Source organism: Solanum dulcamara, chromosome 9 (genome assembly GCF_947179165.1).
Source record: "Solanum dulcamara chromosome 9, daSolDulc1.2, whole genome shotgun sequence".
Lineage (NCBI taxonomy): Eukaryota > Viridiplantae > Streptophyta > Magnoliopsida > Solanales > Solanaceae > Solanum > Solanum dulcamara.
In genome coordinates this window covers 55,968,230-55,990,741 of record NC_077245.1, presented here as the reverse complement: position 1 = coordinate 55,990,741, position 22,512 = coordinate 55,968,230, and the positions used below count along the sequence as shown (strand labels likewise).

General features: G+C 34.3%; 1 protein-coding gene across 3 annotated transcripts; it reads right to left on the bottom strand.

The window, feature by feature from the left end:
* Positions 1-13,108: 13,108 nt before the first annotated feature.
* On the bottom strand, positions 13,109-20,781 carry LOC129904180 (uncharacterized). Of its 3 annotated transcripts, none has more exons than XR_008770395.1 (2): positions 20,553-20,781; positions 13,109-13,305 (listed from the first exon to the last, which is right to left on the bottom strand). XR_008770395.1 is itself a non-coding variant. In XM_055979721.1 (2 exons), the coding sequence occupies exon 2, from the start codon at positions 15,347-15,349 to the stop codon at positions 14,558-14,560; it is 792 nt and encodes a 263-aa protein (XP_055835696.1). In that variant the 5' UTR covers positions 15,350-15,384; positions 20,553-20,781; the 3' UTR covers positions 14,368-14,557. The 3 variants fall into 3 exon arrangements, 2 of the variants coding, with proteins under 2 accessions (XP_055835696.1, XP_055835697.1); XM_055979721.1 differs by lacking the exon at positions 13,109-13,305 and adding an exon at positions 14,368-15,384; XM_055979722.1 differs by lacking the exon at positions 13,109-13,305 and adding an exon at positions 14,368-15,378.
* Between the last annotated feature and the right edge of the window lie 1,731 nt (positions 20,782-22,512).

Sequence of the window (22,512 nt, the reverse complement as noted above, 5' to 3'; positions counted from 1 at the left end):
AGGACTTAATGAACACTCTTGAATCCTAGCCTTTTCTCCTCGCCGGAGTATTTTATGTACTATCCGGAGTATATAAATCACTAGAATAGTATTTCTACACTACTAAGAACTAAACCTATATTTTGAGAATGAGTAAACAAGTGTATAGAGAGAAGAATTGCTTGAGAAAGCTTGATGGACAAAATAATGAAATAAGGTTGGTATTCATAGGTGTGAAGGAGAGACCTAACAATAATTAAAATAATTATAAAGAAAAATATGAAAATTTAATAAAGGATTGTGATGTCATGGGTGATATCAAATAGAGGACCATTTATGTCATGGTGATGTCAAATGGATATAGATCTTCTATGGTTGGTGAGATGAATTTTTTTTTTATGAAATACCCTTTCTGGAGCTATGTTTGAACAAGATAATTTCCTAATTAGGATTTAATGTCTCATATGAATTGTAGCTCTAGAGATCTTATTCCATGTCATTCAAGAATCAACTGATTTAGAGCATCTTACAGTGAGATATGATTTTTCTTTTACAATTACTCCATTTCATCATAGCACCAGGTCTTGCAAAGAGTAATTTATTTGACCTACTTATTTTTGAATCTTAAGCTATGATCTTCATGAAAGTTGTAGGTAATGATGTTGGGGTTATTTAGAAATTTAAATCACCTAATTTGGACCAAAATATGAATGTTATGCCCAAAATATAGAAGAAATATCATTTTCATCGAGAATTGAAATACCATATACAACGTTTTTAGGGGGCGTTATATAATGACACAAAATAAAATAGTGTTTAAACATCACCATAGTCTAAAAGCAACAATAAAGGAAATAATGACTCGGATTTCCCTCGAAGGATGAGGACTTACCATACTAATCTTCAATGGGACACCAACTAGCCACGGGAAGAGGATGAAGCATCCGTCTCTACATTGTGATATAATGTAGGAAAAAAGTATGCAATAGTATATTTAAATGTACTAAGTATGTAGGAAATAAAATGCATAGTAAACCATATTTTTAAAATAACCATTTTAAATAGCATGATAGGAAAAGTAGTCAAAATTATAAGTAGTCATAGGAAGAATAGATGCATAATAAACTTAAGAGTATCATATAAAGTAAACGATAGGATTAGTCATTAAAACATAAAAAAGGACCATAAATATGTGGGATCGGAACCATAGCCGACAATAAGACCATGCGAGCTATAACATGGATTCACGATGTTGCCCCTACATCAGAAAAAGGGGGATATACTTGACAAGGTAGACTCTACCCCACTAGGCGAGTAATGTACATATGCTATATATGGATCCACTAGCTAAGCCATGAAGGCAACTTACGGTGGCACGTAGTTTAAGAGATATGAGGTTGCTACTAAGGCTTTTGGTACGATCCCCACCTCAAGTCCACTCGGTGCTAAGTCAAATCCCAATGTATCATAACATAGTAATCATAGTTAACATACATCATAGACATGATCATATGTTTGAAATACATAGAGTAGCTCATTTTCATAAATAAGTGCAATGTGAGCATTTTCCTTCCATATTACAAATTATACATACATATTCATAATTCATACTTAGAAATTAGGGTAAAATATGAATACATGATCAATTGACTTGAAAATCATGAAATTTAGTGGAAAACATTCATGACCATATACCTTCTATCATCCCATACATAATTCTTAAAGATAATATCATTTGGAAATATAATTGAAAATACTCATAACTCATTACATGAACCCTAAAGATCAATATAGGAAAATTCGTGGAAAAACTCTTCAATTCAATGTAATAACCATAAATTTATATTAAAATAGACTCATAATCATAATTAGAATCATAATTCATGCAATTTAATAAGACTTAAATAAAACCCATACTAATATCATGAACTCTAAGTAACATATAAGAGGATTTATTGGAAAATCATTAAAATCATGCAATACCATAAAATTCATATATATTTGAGTAGACGATTTTGTAATTAAACTCAATTGATGAAATTGGAAGAAAATTCATAGAACGCATAAAATCTCATACATGAATTTGATAGAAAACTTGAGAAATTGATTGGGCTTCGTGGATGAAAGAATCCATGAATCAATACCCACATACCTTGAATGAGAAGTCAAAAGAATTTGGAAGAATTTGAGAGTTTTGATTGAGATCTTGAGTGAATTTCTTCAATGGAGTCTTTGAGAGCCTTTTGTAGAGAAAAATATTTGAATATGTGAATTGTAGATGAATGAGTAAAATTAGAGGTGTAGGTTAATTTATAAAGATGAATTAGTTCATAAAAATGTCTAGGTTCATTAACTAACAATTTGAAAATTTTCTAAAGTACCCTCACTTAAAAATTAAATTTGGAAACAAGTAAAACTCATTGGCCACATGCATTTTATGTGAAAAAGGGTAAATCGTATTCCTTGAATGTGTTCTATGCCTTATTAGTCAAGAAATGAGGCTTGGCTAGATTTCTGGTAAATTTGCACTATGGGGGAGCAAGTACGCGATGCGTACATGCCGCCGCACCATCCTATTTTGTGTAATTCTTGAAAAAATTATCTTTCGATAGATGAGTCCTAAAAATCCACCGAGACTATTTTCACACGGGTTTTGACCCCCTAATCGATATTCTGTAATTGAATTTTCCTAAAAGGATAAGAATAATGCGTTACACAAGCGACGTATTTCCTAGGCTTTTTTTTTGCACTTGTGAGCATTTTTGAGCATTTTTATGGATTTTATGAATTTTCTTCCAATTTTATTAATTTAGTTTAATTACATAATTCTCTACTCAAATATGTATGAATTTTATGATATTGCATAATTTTAATAATTTTCCAAAAAGATAAGGATAATACGTTACGCAAGCGACATATTCCCAAGGCATTATTTTGGCACTTGTGAGCATTTTTTAGGAAAGTTACACTTGAAGTCAACATCACTTTAAGAATTTTCAATTCTACCTTACCATATCTAGATCCACATTTTATTAAGTCCTACCAAGGACACACCAATAGACTCTTAACTATCTATTTCACACAACAAGATCCCTCTAGATCTTCCTCTATGTCTATAACCTTAAATAGGGTACGCATGCCATAATTTATCACAATACAAAATATACACTCTCTCAACAATCTACCCTAACTCATCCATCAAGAGCTATGTGTTCCACTCAATATCGTTTATCTTCGACCATCAACATTTGCACATAACTGACCTTGGTAATGAAGTACGCAACTTCCCCCTTGTGAGAGAACCCATGTATTACCTTGCTTTTGTATCCACTACCAATGATGATTCTGAACTATTTTGAACAAGAATACCACCTTCATTAATATCAATCCCTCTTTGGATTGGAGCTTTTCTTCAAGACATCTTCTGAAAATCGCAAAGAACAATCGTTAGAGGGAAAAGGCCTTGAGTATGCTCTATCGCATGACATGAATTATGAAAGAAGTGAAGATTTCCTACAATGTCTCATAGACTCCTACTCATAGATTTGGCATGTTTCACACCCATGAATAAGAATATACTTGACATGGCATGTTGGATTCCCTAGGACACTCTTAAACCTTGTACTCTGATACCAAGTTTGTCATGACTCAGACTAAGGTCAAGCCATGACAGGGCGATTAGAATTCCAAAGGATCCCAACGAAGCCTCTTAGCATACCATTCCTGAGCATACATAAGGTAAATAGATCAAATAAAGCTAACTAAGGCCCCGATTAAAGATACGAAAGCAAAATCTCAATGGAAGCATAAGTCTAGAAATGAAAAAGTGACAAGATAGACTCTTACTATCTTTCATGCATCTACTACTAGATGGGGCTATGAGACAATATCCTTCACCTAATATAAAGGATGAAAGAAAGTCATCGACTCGAAAGCAAGTATAATGTGTCATCCTTAGAACATGATGGCTCATCAATAAAAAATATAATAGCAAGAACTACACACAAAAAGGAGGAGGATGAATGTGATTGTCGGACCCTACATTATGATACAATGTAGGTAGAGAGTATGCGTTAGTACATGTAATACACTAAGTATGTAAGAAAATGCATGAAGAATAAATATAGGACATAATCAATATGAATTGTGGGATGCAAGACCAATATCTTTAAAACATGAATAAAGTCATAAAAGTGGTAAAACATTTAAACTCATTGATCAATGCGTCAAAATATCATAATCAATATAAGAACTTTATACCTTCACATAAACCTTTTTGTGAGAGATACCGTTAACAAACATAAATCATGTGAGCTATAATATGGACTCCTAATGTTTACCCATACATCGGAGGAAAGGGTGAGGCTACTTGCCAAGGTAGACTCATATATGCCTATATGGATTCACTAAGCAACATGAAGGATCGAGCCTCAACTACAGGTTACCCTTAAGGAATCGAGCCTCTACTATGGGCTAACCTTTCTCAAAAGGTGGCACGTAGTTATGAAAAAATGGGATCTTACTACACTTCTCTTGCCTCAACTACAAAAGAGAGAACCTCTATCCTAAGGTTCACTCAGTCCTAAGTAAACTATCAACGGAATAGTTTAAGCTATAAAATAATAAGTCAACATCCTGTAAGAAGGGCTATATCTACTACCCGTCCACTATTTATAAACAACATTGTCATAGAATAGATTCTCAATCTTGTCTAATGTAATATCAGTGTAGGTGTAAGACCCCGAAATTTGAAAAGGCAGAAAACAAGGATAAAAAGAGGATTTCCCTAAAATTTCAGCTTTTTAGCATCATGTGATTACCATGAGGGACATCACAGACCATACTGCTAACCACAGTTCGAGGTGATCCATTGTGGTTTGGGTTCTAAAACTCATTCCTATAGGAAAGGGACAATGAGTCGTGGTTCCCTCGTTGGTGATCTTTCCCTGAAACCATCAAAAAGTTTCCCAAGTCTAAGACCATGCCCAACAACCACGGGCCGTATAGACCTTCACAGACCATGATGGGGAAGGCCCCATTTTTATTAGCCAAGTCCTAGTCCACGACCACTACCACAGACTGTGGTGAAGTTCACAGAATGTGGTGGACCCTCCGTGAATCCTAATTCACAGTTTTTAAGTTAGGATCATTTTGGTCTTTTCCTTATATTTTACTATGTATGTGGATGGGTTTTGGGATAAATTTCCTACCTATTGACTACCCTAAAGTATTCTAACCCTCTCATTATCAACCTAACTTCCAAAATCAAAAATCTTCTCTCCAAAGTTTTCTCTCAAAGTCTTCTTCTCCCCAAGCAATTTAAAAGGGTTCTTCAAGGTCAATTGCTTTCATTCTTATCAATTTTGGGCTCATCAAGGTAAAGGTATGTCGGACTTCATCCATGGGTTTCTTTCACCCATGGAATAACAAAAATTTATTCTCAACTCTCTTATGATTTCTTCAATTAAAAGCCTTAATTGCATGATTTTTCATTGGGTTTTCTCAATTATGATATTCTTCAATGTTGTTAGCCTAATTATGCATAATTCATATCATATTTCATGATTTCAAGTTAAATTTCAATGACCCATGTGATATACTCGTTTCAAGTACGATTTATGAGATATAATCATGATTTTCAATTTATATTCTATGAAATATTTATGCTTGAATTAAAGAAGCTTTATGAAAAGAAGTTCAGGATTGATGATTCTATGATGTTTCAAGTAAATTTTATGATAGGAAAAGCTAAGTACCTAAAGATGTTTTATGATCAAAGATATGTAATTATGGAAGGCCTACACTCACAATGCATGAGATATATGATAGATGAGCTAATCCTATTATTTTATATGATGAAGCTAGATGAGCTATTCTTATATTATTTTATAAAAATAAATTAATATTAGTTATTATATTTCCCAATGATGATTATGATCAAGTTTTATGAGTTATGTTGGGATAACGACTAAGCACCTAGAGGACTTTTAGGTGAGGTTCGATCTGATAACACATTTAGTTACCCAAGGAAATTCTATTAAACACCTTTAGTCCCAAACTACATTATCCGTGTAGATTTTTATATCCCAATATGGCGAAGCTAGTGGATCCACATAGCCCAGTTAAAGAGTTACTTATATATTATGCCCTGGCAAGGTGGCCTCTCTTGTCTCGATGCAGGAGTCATTAGATTTTATGTATTAGCTCGCATGGTTTTGTATGTCGGTTAAAGTTTACTTTTTTTAATAAAAACTTTAGAAAAAGTCTTCAAAGATCCTATCCCACACTATTTCAGTTATGTTATGAGTTCTTATGATGATATTCCTTTGATGCATCGACTGATGAGATAAATGTTTTAATGTTTTTGTGATTTCACTCATGTTATAAAGATATTGGTCTTGCATCCCATGATTCATATTGATTATGTCCTACATTTATTATTCATGCATATTCTCACATACTTATTGCATTTCATGTTCTAATGCATACTTTTAATTACATTGTATCATAATGTAGGGACTGACGATAACATTCATCCTCCTCCCGCTCGAGGCTAGAGTTTTGCTTTTAGCTCCTTACTGTTGGTGAGTCCTCACAGTTCGAGGACATAAAACTTATTTCTTATCATGACAGTTGTTACTTCATTCTCTTATGTTGTCTATATAGGTGAGCTAGGAGCTTTTCTTATTCCCCTATCGAGTTATTAGAGGCATCTTAGATAGAAAGAGTCTATGTTATTATTTTCTCATTCAAGTCTTAATTTTTATTTGAGATTTTACTTTCGTATCTTTCTTTAATTTATTGCTTAATTTCCTTATGTATGCTCATGAATATTATATTAACAGTAGGCCCTACGTCGAGTCGTGATAAACTTGGTATTAGAACATAAGGTTCAAGTGTCCTTGAGAGTCTAACATGCCACTTCAAGTAGAGTCCTATTCATTGGTGTGAAGCATGTCACATCAATGAATAGAAAGCTATAGGGCATCTTAAGAAATAGTTCTTTTCTTTTGTGATCTCATTGTGCTATAGAGTTGAACTCAAAGGTTTCCTTCTCTAACGCTTTCTCTTTGCGATTTCAGAATCATGCCTTCAAGAAGAGCTCATGTCGGAAGGAATGTGGAAGAGGAGCAACAAACTTCAAATACTCCTTTGAATGATCAAGTGACTAATCCAAAGTTTCGAGCTACTTTTCAAATGTTATCCCAAGTCGTGAACACTCAAGTGAATCAAAGGGTAGATGTTCCCCAAGACTTTATCGATGATTTATACAAGATTATTGATATTATTGGAGTGTCTTATAAGAAAGAAGAAGAATTAGCGGCCTACCAGATGAGTGGGTGATTTTTAAAAATTTAGAGCTCTTTTCGTATGCCTTTGTGTTTTTAATCTAATGATTGAAGCTAATTATCCTTTGAATTGTGATTATTTTAGGTAATTCTGGCTTACAAGGAGATTTGATGGAAAACACAAGAATTGAGGAAAATGAGTAGAAAAACAGTGTAGAAATGGGCCTTTGATGTCGCTTAAGTAACAAGTGGCTCGCTTAAGCGAGCAGTCAATGAGGACAATTGATCATTTTAGTGATCACGCGGTGTTTGCTTTAGTGAACCAGTCAACAGAGTCAGAGCTTTCTTTAGAGAACAACACCTTACTTTAGCGAGGTCCGCTTTTGCGAACTCGAGTTGGTTTGGCAACTGCCTGATAGAGTGAAAGGGTAGTTTTGGAATTTTACACCCTTAGACCCCAAATTCTCACAAAAGTTGATGGAAAATCTATGGAAAAGGGGATCCTAGAAAAATCATCATATCACACATAGAGAGAACACCTTGAAGAACACCCCATAGCTTGGGCTTAGGTTTTGATAACCAGTTTCCTACTATTCCCTATCAGATAGTTGATTGAACTCTTAATTGTAACTATTTTTATAAATTTTTCATTTATTTTCTTTGTATTGCATGAATTGTAGGTGTAATAATCACAATAGATTTGGGGTTTTGTGCTAGTAATAGACAATTGATTGGGTTGTTGATTTTATTCTTTTGTTTTTGCAATTAATTGAATATATTCTCATTTATGAATTGGGTCTTTGATTATCTAATCCATTTCATATTTTAAATGCTTTACTATGGATTTTATCACTAATTGGACTTGTCATTATTTTGATTGAGCTTGAAAGAAAAATTGAGGTTGGGAAAACTTGATTAGTGCATAATTTGTAGTTTAGCATCTCATACTTTGGATTTTATCTAGAAATAGTTTAATCATCCATTGCCTATGTTAAATCAATTGTATTGTCACTCAATTGGGTTCTTAAGAACTAGTTGATAAATATTTGCCTATATTCGAGAGGAATAGGTGGATAACCCAGACTCTAGGCATATATGATTTTATCCATGATTGATTGAGATTGTATGAGATTAGAGTGCAATGGATCATGTGAATGATAGTTGATTTCTCATTCACAAAAATTCCATTTAATTTCTTGCTTGTAAAGGCATTTGCCCTTGTATCCGCATTCCCTTTTTCTTATCCTAAATTATTACTAAAATATTCATACTATAATTGTATCATTGTTTTGGGTTCAAATTAGTGGCTTATAATTCATTATTTCTTCATGTTATGACCCTCCAGGTCATTTTCTTCATTCTCCCATAGTCTCACATTTAGAGCTTTCCTGTAGCGACCTAAGTCATTCAAGACTTGCTGGCACTGACAGTTCGGTCTCTTGGTCATTCGTTTGGATTTTATACTTGTTTTCCTATTTTGGATCGTTAATAACTTGAAAAGTTAACTTCGGTCATTACTTTAAGAAAATGACCTCAAAATAGAAATCTGACGGCTCCATCAACTCTAAATGGCCAAATTAGGCTAAAAGCAGGGTCAACACGAGTACTGAGGCTGTCGGTGCAAGTTTAAGACCATTTGGCATTTTTGCCTTTGCTATTTGGCCTATCATTGACTTTAGCCAACATTCTTAAAAAATGCGCTCGGATGAAAATTCTGACATCTGGTTAGCTCTGGAATATCTAGTTAGGTCTGGAATGACCCTTTGTTCACTTTTCGAGGTTTTCGGTCTAATCTCGAGGTCTGTTGTGAAATTTAGCTCAAAATGTTCCTTGGATGTGCGACCCACTTTCAGTTGTAACGACCTCGTATTAAAATTTTGACTTCGCCATTGAATTCGGAAAATCAAATTTGGTGGGGTAGCATAGGATTTCGAACAAATTTCGAGCACTCCATCGAAATATTTGAGCTTGAGAAATATCAGCTTTTTAGCTGATATCTGGTGCAGCAAAATTGCTCTCTATGATCGCACGCCTCTATCCACGTTTGCCAAGGACAAGCTTCTTGGCCTCCACGTTCACAGAGCACTGTAGCCATGTTCACGAAGGCAAAGTCCTGGTCTTTTAATACAAGACCAAGGACGATTTCAGTATTTCTTCCACAACTTCAAACATAGATTTCTCCTTCATTACAAGCTCAATTTAGGTGATTCAATGGTCTAAATTCAAGAGAATTTTGTGGGGAATTCAGTGGTGAGCTCGGAAACTTGAGGGGAAGCTTCATGTGAGGTAAATTTTCATAATTAACTACCGATTTAGTTATTTTTGGAGTGATATTTTGTTGAACATTGGATAATTGTAACTCGGCCAATTTAACTCCGTTTTTAATGATTTTTGAGGATAGATTGTGAAGTTTTTCATAAGGAACATCATGGTACATTTTGTTTGGGTCATGGGGGTGTCATTTGTGAGAAATAGTTGCGTAAGGTTGCTGCCATTTTCATCGTTTAGTTCAAATTTTGTGATTTTTTGTTGCATGCTCGTATTTTGTCATTTACCAACCCCATACTATTTATAAAATTAATTTGTGAGGTTGGGGTGCTTCTTTGAACCTATTTTTGGGGTCACTTTCAAAATTCCAGATGCAGTTCCCACATTGTCAGTTTTAAACTCCGAAAATGGCCTATCTCCAAATTTAACAATTTTAGTGTCAAAAAGATCATATCGATGAATGGATTAACATTTAATTAGTGTGGCGGCGATTGGAGGCGATTCATCATGGTGGATTTAGAGCGCGAGTGATCAACTTCGAGGTAGGCTATGGTCTCTGCTTTTTTTGACTAAACTCTATTAGATATCGTGTAGTATATTTTACATGTGAATTTGGTTAGTATTTGTCGAGATTAGTATTCCCATCATCGGATTCCATTTTCTTGTTCCCGATTAACCTTTAGGCTAGAATAGTCCCGTAATATTCTTAGATTAGGTTGTGGGCCTTGGTTGTTGTGTTGACTTAGCATTATTATCATGTTTAGGATTGTTATTGATGGCCTTAGGCTAAGTTTGAGCCTTAGGTGCTTTATCATTTTTTTAATGCTCTCTTAGCTACGCTTAGCTTCCGGTAGGGCTCATTATGGATAAGATACTCTTTATGCTAGTGCCTGTGGCCTCTGGGGCTTATCGTACCATAGGTTTTGCTTAGCTATTCTTTTTGGGAGCTGAGGTGGCATATTTTGGGGTAAGGCGTCGATCCTAGAGATATTTCTCCCCCTATCTGATTTTGAGACACATCTCAATTACCTTGCTTTGGTTTAGTGTTAGGCATATGGTGTCATATCACATGTTATTTATTGTTGGGTCCAAGGGAATATCCGAGGAGCGAATGTATCCCAGGTAATTCACTTGACTTGTTTCTATGCTGGGACCTGGTATCTCCTTATGGCTGCGTGTATCTTGTTTGGATGTTGGTGATGGCATGCTTGCATTGTTTGAGCATATTCACTAGTTTTGTGGTACGATCCTAGTATTGATATCAAAATTTTCACTACTACTTTTGAGAAGTCTTACTCTCATTTTTACTATTTTAAACTAGTTTTAATGGGAGCCGCACCACTTGGATACCTGGTCACTAGTTTTGGGAAACTTATGAGGTGTCGAGGACGTGCTCTTTTTTTTACTTGAGGCTTTAGAGGCATGTGGGATGCGCTCAGTTTTACTTTGCTATTCGGTTCATCGATGCCTTTTGTTGGCCCATCGATGCCCCTGGATCTACTCTTTCTAGCTGGGATATGCCTTTGGGAGTTTACTGGTTGTGTGGGCTGCCCCTTTCTAGGGTGCTCACGATTGAGGTTACTGGTATATTGATATTCGTCCCCTTGTGCCTTAGGATTTTGAACCTTATCCTTCTCAAATTTTAGAGCCGGGATATTTGAAGAACCTTGACATTGAAAATTTTGGCCTTATCAGAAATGACCATTACCACCACCGAATTTGTTGTGAGAAAACCTTTCTTCAAATCGATCCCTCTTGGACTCCCTTGCCTTCCTTTCCTTAACCTTTTCTCCTTCAATTTTCTTGGCATAGGTCATGATCCTAGAGATATCCATCTCCTTGACGAGCATAGCGGTTCGGCCCTTTTTTATAAACAAGTCTGGCACTCTCAAAATAAACTTGTTTATTCGGTCACGAGAGTCGGCTACAAAGGATGGAGCATATTTGGACAATCTCCTGAACTTAAGGGAATACCCCCTCACAATCTTGTTCCCTTGCTTGAGGTTGATAAATTCCAACACTTTCGCCTTCCTTAGCTCAAGTGGGAAGAAGTGATCATGAAATTCTAACTTTGAACTTTTCCCAACCTATGGGACCATCTTCCACCCTTTCTGTTTTCCATTGATTATACCAAACTTGAGCGACAACCGTGAGTTAGTAAGCCACCAATTCCACCTTTTCCTCCTAGGGCACTCCCATAATCTCCATAATGTTGTACAACTCATCATCAAAGTCTTGGGGATCTTAATCAACCTTGGAACCATAAAACTCGAGAGGGTTCATTCTTGTCAAATCTCTAAGCCTCGAAGCCGAAGTAGTCACATTGGGAGGAGCAATTACTCCTTGATTCACTTGGGTAGTAACAACTTGGGCTAGTATTTGAAAAGTGGCTCAAAACTCCACATTTCTCACTTGATCATTCAAAGGAGCATTTGGAGCTTGTTGCTCATCTTACATATTTCTTCGGATAGAAGCTCTTGTAGAGGCATGATTTTGTAATCGCAAAGAGAAAGTGTTAGAGGAGGAAACCTTAGAGTTCAACTCTATAGCACGATGAGATCATGAAAAAAGTGAAGTGTTTCCTAAGACGTCTTATAGCCTCCTAGTCATAGATGTGGGGCGATTCACACTGATGAACAAGACTCTACTCGACATGACATGTTAGACTCCCTAAGACATTTGAATCGTGTGCTCTAATATCGTGTTTATCACAACTCAACCTAGGGCCTATCTGTAATACGATGATTAGAATCCTGAAGGACTCCAACCATGCCTCTTAGCATAACATTCATGAGCATATATAAGGTAATAAGCAATCAAGGTAAATACGGGTACGGAAGTAAAACTCTCAATAAGAGCAAAAGTCTCAAAAAGTGTGAAATAAGAGATGACATAGACTCTCGCTATATAACATACCTCTTATACTAGATGGGGGCGTGAGAAAATCTCCCAGCTCACCCAATAGACAATATAGTGTAATGGAGTATAACTGCCAAATATAATATAAAATGTCATATTCTCGAATTACGAGGACTCAGCAACAAGAAACTAATAGTAAACTCTAGCACTATAAGAAACTGGACCTATAGTGACGACTAAAGGCGCTACAAAAAAACCAAATGTCGCCGCTAAATATATTTTGTGGCGACATGTGCATCGTAGCAAGTACTTTCATAACTAAATGTTATTTGTGATGATTACAGAGAGTTGCTACTAAAACTAACATTTGTGGCGACTTTAGTTGCACCAAAAGTAAATGGATATGGTCATGTAAAGGTTTCAGGTCGCCACTTTAAACTAACTTTTGGAGGCGACCTCACTCGCCACAAAAAGCATTATATATTAGCAGCAATATTGTCGCTGAAATAGCCACTTGCTTCTAGTGATGATCGCATTGCCACAAAAATATATTCCTTCAACAGCACCACCTGTCGCTGCAGTGGCAACTACTTTTACCCGCAGTAGAAAGTCGCCACTTAAAGCTACTTTTTCTATAAAAAAAAAAAGAAATGCTAATAGATTTGATTAATTTTCTAAAGTCAATATTAAAAACACTGAACATTATTACTGAAATGACCAAAAATACTTCTCAACTTAAATATCATAAATTGTTCAGTCACTAACAAGTCAATTAAATATATACTCCTACTATACAATATTTTGTTTTACATTATATGAATCTACATATGACAAAAACTAAGCAAAACATATAGTGTCTTCAAACTCCTCCTTGATCGACATCATTTGCTATTGTTTATCAACATTATCCCTATTAGGAAGAAAACAAATATATTCTTATAATCTAATTCTAATAGAAAAAGACGTGACCATTAGAATAAAGAATGCGAAACACATTTAAGAAAGTAAAAATGATCAATGTGATAAAACAATCAATTGGAAACTGTCAAGTTCTTTTTGTCTAAATCTTACACAACTACTAAAAACAAATAAGATGTGCACATCATCAATACAAAAATAATTGAGCTTTAATTGTACTAACTGTGGTTTGATTTCCATAAGAAACCACTTGACCCTGATGTGTGAAACTACTCCAAATATTTATTAAGTAACTTCATAACAAATAATATTTTCCCAGTAGATGAATACTCATTCAAAATACTAGATATAGGATTTTGTATAGAGTCAATTAAATATTTTGTATAATTTTTTTAAAAATCTTTTAAGTTACTAATTATTGTGACTTAGTAATTTTTACCTAATATTCATATAACATATGTTACTCACACAATCTCATTTCATGTTGCGCTTATGAATTTGGAGAGTCAATCGAAAATTTTATAATTTTTTTAATATTTTAAGTTGTTAATTATCGTATTTTATAGTACTTTCTACGTAATTTTCAAATATATATGTTGGTCATTTTGTCCCAATTTATGTGGCATTAATAGAATTTGGAGAGTCAAAGAAATTTTTTGCATGTTTTTTTAAGTATTTTAAGTTGTTAATTATTTTAATTTATAGTATATTTTGCGTTATTTTCAAATATACATGTTACTTTTTCTATCCCAATTTATGTGGCATGATACAATTTCGAGAATCAACCAAAAATTTTGTATGTCTTTAAATATTTTAAATTGTTAGTTATTATAATTTATACGGAATTTTTAAATATATATCAAATTAGAAAAGAAAAGTACAACAACAACAACAACAACCCAGTGAAATTCCACATCGTGGGGTCTGGGTAGGGTAGAGTGTACGCAGACCTGACTCCTACCAATGTAGGACGGCTGTTTCCGAAAGACCCTCGGCTCAATAAAAGCATAGAAAAAGGTCAGACAAGAATATTAGAGTAAATAAGTAGATAAGTAGATAACGAAAACGGTCCAAACAATAGTATAATCAAAGCACAAAAAACAGTAGATATTATTATTGGATAATAACATAAATACCATAAATAACATACATCAAAGTACAAGAAATCATAGTGCATTAATACGTCTACGAATAAGGGAGAATAAAACCACTATGTACTACCCTTCTACCCTAATTTGTGTCCTTCACACCCTCCTATCTAGGGTCATGTCCTCGGTAAGTCGTAAATGCGCCATGTCTTGTCTGATCACCTCTTCCCAATATTTCTTCGGCCTACCCCTACCTCTTCTAAAACCATCCATGGCCAGCCTCTCACATCTCCGCATTGGTGCATCTGGGACTCTCCTCTTCACATGTCCAAACCATCTCAGTCGCGTTTTCCGCATCTTGTCCTCCACCGAGGCCACTCCTACCTTTTCTCGAATAGCCTCATTTCTAATCTTGTCACTCCTGGTATGCCCACACATCCATCTCAACATTCTCATCTCGGCAACCTTCATCTTTTGCACGTGGGAGACCTTAACTGGCCAACACTCCGCCCCATATAACATAGCTGGTCTAACGACCACTTTGTAGAACTTGCCCTTAAGTTGTGGTGGCACCTTCTTGTCACATAACACACCGGAGGCGAGCCTCCATTTCATCCATCCTGCCCCAATACGGTGTGTGACATCCTCGTCGATCTCTCCGCTGTCTTGCATGATAGAACCAAGGTACTTAAAACTACTTCTCTTTTGGATGGCTTGGTCCCCGAGCCTAACTTCCGCGCCAACCTCTTGAGGTGTCTCACTGAACTTGCACTCTAGGTACTCTGTCTTGGTCCTACTCAGCTTAAACCCCTTAGACTCCAAGGTGCGTCTCCAATCTTCCAGCTTAGCGTTAACTCCGCTACGAGTCTCATCGATGAGGACTATGTCATCCGCAAAAAGCATACACCATGGCACCTCACCTTGAATTTGTCGCGTCAATCCATCCATCACCAAGGCAAATAGGAACGGGCTAAGAGCTGATCCTTGATGCAACCCCATCAGAAACAAACAAATTAAAATTGATAAACAACAAAATTACAAATATGCCTTCAGCCAAAGCAGGCATGTCTGCAAATAGTTACCTACTTCTGACCGCTTCTATAATAATTAGCTAAAAAGGTAAAAGATATTAAAGTAATATGTAATAATTTACCAAAATTACAATTATCAAAAGATAGTGATGACTTAATTTTAGAAATAGACGTTTCAGAACACTGTTGAGTGGAGTATTAAAGAAAATAGACTATGATTCTGATAAAAATAAGATTGGAGAAAGCCTGTGTAGATATTGCCCTGGAACCTTTTCAAATACACAAACACTATGATTTATTTGGAAGCCTGTGTAGAATGCCAAGATTTTTTTGTAAGGTAGTCTATCAAGTTGTTCCTATTGTTGTTCTATGATTTATTTGGAAGGTTGTTCTATGATTTCTTTGGAAGAGGAGAAACAAATTCTTCATGGTGGTACTTTTTTTAGAGGAAAATTGATTTTGGAGGTAATTGATACAATAAGGAAGTTCATGTTTCTCAGATTTAAAATCTCTTGTGAGGGAAAGACCTGACATGATTTGGTTGATTTATTGGATGAATTTAGGCAATCTTTTAGCTTTAAGATTGTTTAGTGGGTGCCTCCTCCTGTGCTTTTGGTTAAGTGCAACACTGATGGGGCCTCTAGGGGTAATTTCGGACCTAGCTCAGGTACATTTTGTATTAGATATTCAAATAGAGATTTTATGTTTTCCAAATAAGTTCAAATTTAAGACAACATTAACCTTGTAGCTGAGGCAAGGGCAATTATACAGGAACTGTTGTTTTGTAGAGATCATGGTATTAGCAATGTTATTAGAGAATCTGATTTATTGGCTCAAGTACAAATGCTAAATGGAGGTTGGAAGATTCCATAAGACCATTTCAGTGGAAATCATGTATTTCAAGTCGATCCTAAGTTTTATAATAGTAATGATGCAACACTCCTTCGGACAGGAAATACCTTTGTTGATTTTTTTTGCTAACCTTTTTTTTCTTTTGCGTGTGATTATTTGGTTGATTATTTATCTAACACCCCCTAAAATGTTATTGATTCATGGATCCTTTCATTCGTGAAGTCCAAATGAATTATCAAAGTTTTCTATTTAATTCAAGCATGAAACTTTATGTATTTTCATATCATGATTCCAATTGCATAGATTATTAAATATTTGAAGTTTAATCACCTATCTTATGTTAGTTTATGTTGGCTCTTAAATGCATTGAATTGTTGATTTATTAAATTCCTTATATGAAGACATAAAAAGGTTTTAAAGTATTTTTATCATATTATGATCTCTAATGCCTAAAGTATTTTGATAATAATTATGTTCTCTCATGACCAAAGTATTTTGATCATAATTATGTTCTCTAATGACTAAAGTATTTTGATTATATTATATTCTCTCATGCCTAAAATATTTATTTTGATGATATTATGATCTCTCATGCCTAAAGTATTTTGATCATAATTATGGTTTCTCATGACTAAAGTATTTTGATCATAATTATGTTCTCTAATGACTAAAGTATTTTGATTATATTATGTTCTCTCATGACTAAAGTATTTTGATTATATTATGACCTCTCATGCATAAAGTATTTTTATCATATTATGATCTCTCATGCCTAAAGTATTTTAATCATAATTATATTCTCACATGCCTAAAGTATTTTGATTATACAAATAATGTTCATTTTCTTTAAGCTTTACTCTATGGTATGCAAGACCTCAATGAAAGTATTCCTACCAATAACACCTCCTAAAACGTTGTATGTGGTATTTTAATTCTCGACGAAAATAATACTCTCTCTGTATTTTGGGCATAACTTTTCATAGGATAGTCCACATTAGGTGATTAAAATTTAGGAATAACTCTAACGTCATTATCTACAACTTTTATGAACTTACGATTTGGAGGGTAAGTTAGTCAAATAAATTAATATTTGCAAGATATGGTGCTGTGATGAAATAGAGTATTTGTAGGAGAAAATTCATATCTTACGGAAGGATGCTTCAAATTTGTTGATTCTTAAACCATATAAAACTAGACTTCTAGATCTATAATTCTTATGTAGACACCAAATCCTAATTAGGAATTTATCATATTCAAATGCGCTCTGAAGAAGGATATTCTGTTAAAAGAGAGTTCATCTCACCTACCATGGAAAGATCTAGAATCATTTGACATCATCCATGACATCAAAATTCTCCATTGAATTTTTAAGATCATCCTTTATAATTATTTTTATTTATTGTTAGGTCCCTCCTCCACACCTATAAATACCCACCCTATTTCCTCATTTTATTAATCAAGCTTTTTTAAGCAACTCTTCTCTCTATATACTTCTTTACTCATTCTCAAATATAGTTTTAGTTTTAGTATTATAAAAATACTACTCCGGTGATTCTTATACTCCTGATAGTACACAAAATACTCCGGCAAGAAGAAAAGGCTAGGGGTTCAAGAGTGTTCCAATTCGGAATAAAGCTTCGGATTTAAGGTATGTAAGGCTTTCATAGCATTGGATTGAGTTCGTTCATGCGTTCAATATTTAAATTATTTATAATTGAGTTATAGTTGAGTTTTCTCCAAATCTTGAATTCTAAATGCATTAATTTTTCTTCTATTGAGTTAGATATATTTATGCATTGATATTATTATTATTATTATCTCTTATATTATTGGAATTATTATTCATGGCTACTTTCCAATGAATCCTAATTGATTTGATGTTCATGAATATTTTTACACATGTTTTGAATAAAGATGTTGGCTTTTAATATTTTCATTGATAAAAAAGAGTGATATGAATTAATACTATATATGTATTTTATTGAGTTTTGAAAGAGCAAAAGAGTTGAGTTTAAATGAATTTGAGTAAATGATGTTTTGAGTAAGATATTTTGATGAGATGTAAATGATATTTTTGAAGTATAATTATTGATAAAGAGGTAATGAGATGAGTTTGATGATTTAAATTAAAGTCCAATGAGACTAGATGATGAGATTAATATGAGCACATATTTTGGGAATAATATTAAGCATCGAATTGGGTAAGAGTTTAATTGACTCAAACCCAAAAATTACGTAGCCAGCGTAGGATGGAGGCTGTACCTCTTAAGTCCCAAAAAGAGGACTTTGATGAGTGGATCCAAGATGGTGATGTCATTTACCCTGACAAGGTATTGGATAGATGTGGAAACGACATCGCTTCGTTGTATCATCGCTAGCTCATAAGTGATGGTTGTCGGTTAGAGAAACTCTCAATTGAGTAATCATTGCTTATTATTATTATTATTATTAAACTTGCATTACATATTGATGTTAAGATGATGTTGAGTTCTGAGCCGAGTCTTCCTAAGAGGAGTTTCTTGATATCTGTCCTTATTTTTCTGCCATTTTACATACTCGTACATTCCACGTACTGACGTCATTCGACCTGCATCATTTTATGATGCAGATACAAGTGTTAGAGATCCTCAACAGATGCATCGTTGAAGATCATTTATTTTCAGCTATTTGGTGAGTCCTTGTATTCGGAGGAACTCCTTATCCTTTTTTTTTGTTGAGTGTGATGTTTCTTTTGAGGTAGCCATGGACATGTCATTAGCACCATCTGATAGTGTTAGAGGCTTCATAGACAGAGTTTGATTATATAATCGGAGTAGTTCTCCTTAGAAACTACTTCTTCTAAGAATTATCTATTTTTTCTTTGATATTGATGATGACAAGCCCACATTAGTATTCTTAAGTCTTCCGCTGATGAACAAATGAGTAATAAGACCAAGTGGTTCTCTCGGAAGCCATAGATGGTTTCTGAGTGCTGGCCATGCCTAGGATACCCTCTCGGGGCGTGACAATTTACAACAAATTTCTATTTCGGGAAGGAAGTTGTTACAACTTGAAAAAATAGGCATTTCAAACTTAAGGAGAGTCATGATCTAGATTTCTAACTAATAGATTTAATTTTGTTCATGCGGGTTAACTCATGTGTCCAACAATAACATTAGAACAGTGCTTTAATCAATGATATATTACATTCTAAATTTTTTTCAATTAGTTTGAGTATTCGTACTGTGAGACTTCAGGTGTTCCTTCGATACTAAATCAAGACTAGTAAGACTCATACTATCACGATTTTTGAGCTATTTTCTCTGGACATTTATCAGAACCTTCAAAATAGATGTTCAAAGGAGAAAGATTCTATATATCATTAATTCATTTACTTTAAATGAAAGAACTAATGGTGGTAAGAGGGTGATTTACGGGTACGAGAAAACTTTACTTTGTTTGAAATAAGGTACTTATATGTTTCTTATGCTTGGTAAGCTAAAGAACTACAGTGAGATTACAACTTTGAGAAAGGAAGAAGCTTGAACCCTTTCATTTGAGCTCAAAAAGTTTGCTATTCGAATCTACAATATGCAAAATGGTAAATTGAAATTTATTCACAGATTCCAGTATTCAACAACATATCCTTATCTTGAAGTGGATTCACACACAAAGAAGAAGGATCGACGAGCTTGCGCTTGAAATGTTTGATACTTCTAGATGTCTCCATGTCTTTTCAATGACTCCTCATGTTTCTTTTTCTGCTTTAGCTCTTGTCTCTTGATTTTTTTATTTTCTTTTTGTTGTCTTTCTTTTACAGTGTTATTTTTTGGATTGGGCCATTTTTGGGCATGATCTATTATATATATATTTGATCATCTTTTAATAGATGAACATATTTGTCCCACCCTTAGATTAAAATATAAAATATATAGGCCTTCCAATTTAACGGATATGCGTTTACAGAAATTTACTTTTAGATTCACTACAAAATAAATGAAATCAGTAATGGAGAATTTCCAATGAAAATCTGTCATTTATTCAATATTGAATTATCTACTTATTCTAAGTAAGAATTTTTCTTAGATCTAAGAAAAGTTATGTTTAAAAGACTTAATTTCAATCAACTTTTTCTTAGATCAGATACAACAACTAAAACAAGATTGTACTTTTAAAGTATGAATCTTTTAAAAGAAATGGAGTATTTGCATAAGATAGTTTATCCAAGCACTAAGGCATAAATAGTATATCATCAAATCAAGAAAAGAAAATTAAATGAAATAACTTACAACGTGATGACTCATTGATTCAACTATGTAGAATCCATGAAGAAACTTTATGTCAAAATTGAAAACTATCATTGGCATCGGCATCGGCATCAGCATTAACATCCTCTTCATATTTGTAAATGTCCTACAGCTCAGCCGCAATAGGTTGAGTTGCATTGAGAATAATTAAATAAGAGGGACTGATAAAACATCATTTATATAGGTATGGCGACGGACTAGGGTTTTCTAAAAATTGTTACAAACTTTATTAAAATCTTATTTGCTCCGAACTTTACTATAAACTAGTATAAGTACCCACATGTGCGGCGATATTAACTATTTTTTATCCTGACTTTTTTATATATATACTTAAGTTTTGTTCCTCATATTTTCTACACCAATATTTATTTTTTAAATTTATTTATTTTTATTATTATTATCATTTATATTTATTATTTGGCACCGTTACATTGCCAATTCATTATTATTAGCTTTTCACTTGACTTATATTGTCCATTCCTTACTTCCCTTTAATATATATATATATATATATATTCTTACTCCTGAAATTTTATTTATTTATACACTTTAATTATATTTCTCAACATTCTATTTAATTTTTTTTAATAATAATTTTATAATCTACAAAATAGCTGGCACATGATAAGATAACTCTCTCGGTGCACAGTAAAGGGTGAAGCCATTTTGTGACTGCTAAAATGGCTAAAGGCCGATAAAAAAATATTACTTACAAGATATAACTATCAGACGGCAAACCCATGAAGATTAATAAATGTTTACCGGAGAAATTGGTTGTTTCAGAAAAAACATGGGAAGAAAATGATGTAATACAATCATAGTGGAGTTCCCGCCGGCCACTGAAGTGGGAGTTATAACCCCACCCCAGTACCTCAATAACAACTAGTATCATATAAAACTCTAAAACCAACCAGATATTGTGTCCACCCTACCAATGGAACAGTTCTCGAGTGCACTACCAAACATGCCCACTCAGATCTCAAGGCCAGTGGAAGCAGTGGGAATTCAAAAGAAACTTATTATGACATTGAAGGGTGAGGTGCTAAAACTTGTTCCCCTATGAGTGAGATTCCCAAATCGCCCTTTGCATTGTTGGGTTCTGAAAACACTTTAGCAGAATTGCTAGTAACCCTATTTGTGCTAATGATTGTATCAGTAATATGGAAAGAATATTATATGCTCGTGTGCTTATTCATGAGATAGATACACAATTCCTATATAAAATATTATCATAATGGAAACCTATTTGCTAAAGATATGACTTATGACTGGAAACCTCAACTTGTGGTCAATCTGACATGTATTCAAAGATGACATAAATGACCAGCAACAACACAAACAAGTAGCCTTCAAGGATGATCTTAGGAAACCTAAACAAATATGGCAAAGTAAAGACAAGGTGTATAATGAATACTGTAGTAAACCATTGAACGAACTGGTCATAATATCAACTATCCTATGATAAGTGTCATGACCCAACCCCGTAGGCCATGACGGGTGCCCAAGCCGGACACTCGCGTATATCCTAGACCTGTTGTATGCTCACATATTGGCACAACTGAATAACATACATAGATACATAACTCACACACACATATATACAATCCACACGTATGTCTACAGACCTGTAAGAATAGTAACAATGACATATGGCGGGACAGGACCCCCGCCATACCCCTGAATAAGCAAACATATACATCAAGGTTCAGTACCAAAAGCTGAGCTCCGATACAATGGAGCTCTTCTCAAACTAGCTGGGTGTAAATCTAAGCTGGCGGATCCTCAAGTAGTGTATTTGTACCTACGGACATGAAATGCAGCCCCCCGTAGAAAGGGGGTCAGTACGATATATGTACTGAGTATGCAAGCATAAAACCTTATAAAGAAGTTATAGTTGAAATAGGGATGCAGGGAACAAATATGACAGTTAGCAATCACTGTG

Excerpts from the sequence above, each read along its gene's own strand:
- LOC129904180 (XM_055979721.1), bottom strand. The coding sequence starts at position 15,349 with ATGGATGGATTGACGCGACAAATTCAAGGTGAGGTGCCATGGTGTATG.